Source organism: Wasmannia auropunctata, unplaced genomic scaffold, assembly GCF_000956235.1.
Source record: "Wasmannia auropunctata unplaced genomic scaffold, wasmannia.A_1.0 LD336092.1, whole genome shotgun sequence".
NCBI classification, from domain to species: domain Eukaryota; kingdom Metazoa; phylum Arthropoda; class Insecta; order Hymenoptera; family Formicidae; genus Wasmannia; species Wasmannia auropunctata.
The window spans coordinates 113616-117626 of NW_012026798.1; the positions used below are offsets into that span (position 1 = coordinate 113616).

Below are 4011 nucleotides of genomic sequence, written 5' to 3' on the forward strand. Positions count from 1 at the left end.
GGAGTGGAGAGAGAGAGAGAAAGAAAGAGAGAGAAGGTGAGGAGAGGATGAGGACTTTTTTGTAATTATATAAAATTTGTAATAATCGTGGATGGCGCGCGCTGCGTGCTAGTCCTATCTAAAAAAAGACATGTTAAGTTGAACTCGAAATGTATCATTGTTCTCGAAAGTCTCGAAATTATTTGTTGACTCTTTTCCGCGACGGTTATTGGTTCTCTCGCTGCGCTAACTTGGTGAACGGTTGTCATCGCGGAGATTTTGTACTGAGGTTATTTATTTAATGTGTCATTATTTATTTAGTGTTGTGGTAATCACATCAGCGCTTTGTGTAGTGTCTGGTGACTCTTTTTCGCGACACTGATTAGTCGCTGATTTCTCTGACAAACGCCTACCATCGCCAAGATTATCTATTCCAGTCGTCTCAGATTGTGAGGGGTTAATCACAGTGTAATAATGTTGTACTATAATTTCTGTTTTAAAGTTTATATATATATATGGATGTCAAATAAGTTCCTGTACAAGTTTTATTACATGGATGTGCAATCCTGACTTATTATTAGATGAAATCCTGATTTAGATGTTTTTGTTCTACAAAGCTGATTCTACAAAGATGATTCTTGATGTAAAATAGAAGATTATCATTTCAAGATTCTTGTGAAAAAACATATCGAAGTGAGATTCTGCAAATTAAACCTTAAGAGATATCCTTTTCTGAAATAAACTTTGACAGTGGCATACTTAAATTTAATAATATTTATTTGTACATTACAGAACGGTTATGAATGGAATTATACCTACAATTGCATTTATTGTGAAAAAGATTACATCGTGGGTTTTAATGTGCGCTCTCAAGACCTTCTATATGACAGATTTCTTTTTTACACCCGACTAGCATCCTAGTTAATTAGTTAAAAGTTAATAATTTTTATCTTATTGTTAGTGAAAAATTTTAACTTACCTAACCCTGATAAATGTGTAGGTTCAGAATCTCCAGGTATTATAAGTTCACCAGTGTCCGCTTTTTCAGCACAATATACTTTTACTGGCTTCTTACATTCTTGCCCAATGATCTTTCTTAAAGGTGACGTTAGATATCGTTCACATTTTCCTTTTCCTTTGATTATTTTGCACTTCAGCAATACTTTTTCCGCGAATTGATTATCTATTATACATTTTAAAATGCTACCGCATTTACAAGTACCTGCAAAAAAGACAATTTCGCATTTATAATTATTGTTATTGATATAATTTCTAATATTATTATAATAAAAAGTATTTATAATATAATATATTTTATATAAATATCAATCTTTTCTAATGTTTACATTTTGCTTAGTGATTCATTTTTTGCATTATTGTTTATTACTGGTTTATTAATAATCAAATGTGCAATTACTTGAAGATACATAATTATAAAATTATATATTTACCGTTTATATAGCCAGATGCAGCATTGGATAAATAATGATTACGAAAAATAATATTACATTTAAATTTTATTGTACACCAAATATTATGTGAGATAAAAGTTTCTCATATTCCTGGCTGAAGTGTTTTCCAGAGTTTTTGTTTATTTTTTGTTTGTGTTGATTGTTTGTATTTTTTGAAAACAATTAATTTTTCAAATTCATTTTTTGCTACTTTTATTACGAAGTTAATATTTTTCTTGCTTTCTTGTGATATGACGGCAGAATTGTTGTTAAAAGTCCCTTCATTTATATTTATATTCTCTTTAGGGTTGGGTAGTGCCTATAGTTAAAAATATAAAAGTTAAGTTAAAAAAAAAGTTATGTCCTCAAGTGTCTTCACGTGTTTGTATAGTGCTAGTATTTTAAAAATGCCTTTACGGCATGTTTATATGTTGGAAATTTAACGTACACGTTACCCGTTAAAGCGGGTTGTTTATTCTTCGCACAGCAAAATTTTTTAATTTCACCGCACTCACTCAGTTCACGTTTTATATTAGTTTCAAATAAACTATAAAAACTTTCAAGAATCTTGTCACATTGGGTAGCCTCGTCAAATAACATAGATTGTCTAATGTATAATTGAAAAATATTAAAGATCACAATTTTGTTACTGCATCGGAACTCCGCGTGGTTTTCCCAACAATCGTTACCGCGCTTATAAACATAAAAAATTAATTATTTAAATATGGCATTTATATAAGTATAAATTTAACTCTTTTAAATAAAAGATAATAAGTTATACTTACATACACGTCCCGGTAAACGTATACGTTCTACATATAATTTTTTTCTTGTTTCTTTCAGGTCCCGATATTTTACTGGAATCAACTTATCGTCGAAATCATTGCCTAATAATTCTAAATATTGTATGTGACTAATGTCTTTTATTGAATTAAAATCTTGAAACCCCGATTCAACGATTTCTTCCCAGCTGGCCATTATCTTTGTGATAATGTCTTGTATCTGAGATAATATTAACAACTAAAACAAAATTACAAGACCTCTATATATATATATATATATATATATATATATATATATGTATATGTATATGTACATCCCCAGATTGTCCCCATCTCGGGGTAGGAATGAAATTTCTAACGTAGTTACACAGTAACGTAAGAACTTTCAAATTCAATGTACTTTGATGTATTTCGGTGATTGTTCGCAGAAGCCTAAAAATATGAAAATTTTTGTTATAATTAAAACTTATCTCAATTTTTATGTTAATTTTTTTTCTTGCTTTTTTTTACGTGACTTCTCGCAATATTGCTGTTGCATCTGATGTAATTCTCGCAGCGTGGCCGTGGGTTAGAAGTCAGAATCAAGATTCCTGGAATTGTGAACTATTTACGGCATCGTGAGCTTTGTCAAAATTTCCCGATAATATCCACATCTCCTCTCAGATCAGATACATTTAAATATATGCGTGACCAGAGTTGGTACAAATCATGTTTTTTTTTTTAAAGAACAAAACATTGTGATTTTTTTGGTTTAAAACATGTTTTTAATGTTTCAAACATGTTTTGAACGATATTTTTAAAAAACATGTTTAAAACATAAAAAAATACATGATTTAATCATGTTTTAATTTTAAATATACATAAGTCATAACTAGACATTATAAAATCAATACATTTCTCTATGTTACCGATTGATAGAATGACTATCTATTGTTAGGGTGCGGTCCACTTGATGCTACAAATGCTTCGAAGCATTTGATTGACCAATCAAAAGAAAGAATATTTATTAATGAACCAATCGGAAAATGCTCCGAAGCATTTGCAGCATCAAGCGGACCGTAACCTTAGAAGCTTAAATTCTAATATTTCATTTTCTACAGAGTAAATTAAAAATAAATTTTAACTGTAAAAAATTAGTTTTTTAATCAAAGATTTTGGTTTTCAATTTGGTTTTTATAATTATAATTATAATTATAATGGTTAAAATATAATTTATGTTTAGTTTATAAAATTTATAAAGGCAGTTTAATAAACTTATATTTTATATAAATCATAATAATTTATAAAATAAAATAAAAATAAACGTTATATTACAAACAAAACTAGTATGCAGATATTGTTCTTAAAATCCCTGTTAAATCTTTTCCTTAAAAAAATATGTTTTAAACATTTGTTTTAAACACGTTTAAAATCTGTACAAAACACATGTTTATTTTAAACAATATAATGTTTAAAACATGTTTTAAACATTTACTTTTTTTTGCTTTTTCAAAAATGTTTAAATCCACACAGAACGCGTCTCACTAAAGTCGACAGCGAGAAACTATCAAAAGATGTAACGTTTCGCATTACTACGCCAGTTAAATTCGGCGCCCTGAGGTCCGGCGCCACTGCAATGCGCTGCTTAGTGGGGGCCACCCACGCGGGTGCCGCGTGGAGGGGTCGCCCACGCGGATACCGCGTGGTGGGGGACGCTCGCCGGTATATAAAGGCCGACCGGCGCAAGCCGGGTTATCCAGTCCTGTCTCGACTCCTGTCCCGACAGTCCCGTCCGACTCCTTCCCGTCACTCCTCGTCGA

General features: G+C 30.8%; 1 protein-coding gene across 1 annotated transcript in view; it reads right to left on the bottom strand.

Moving 5' to 3' along the window:
* Positions 1-288: 288 nt before the first annotated feature.
* Positions 289-4011, bottom strand: part of LOC105463045 — a 16726-nt gene continuing 13003 nt past the window's right edge. The window contains exons 4-5 of the mRNA XM_011710062.1: positions 959-1201; positions 289-470 (exon numbers count right to left, since the gene is read on the bottom strand). Coding sequence (XP_011708364.1) covers positions 289-470; positions 959-1201 — 425 coding nt within the window. The remainder of the gene's footprint in view (positions 471-958; positions 1202-4011) is intronic.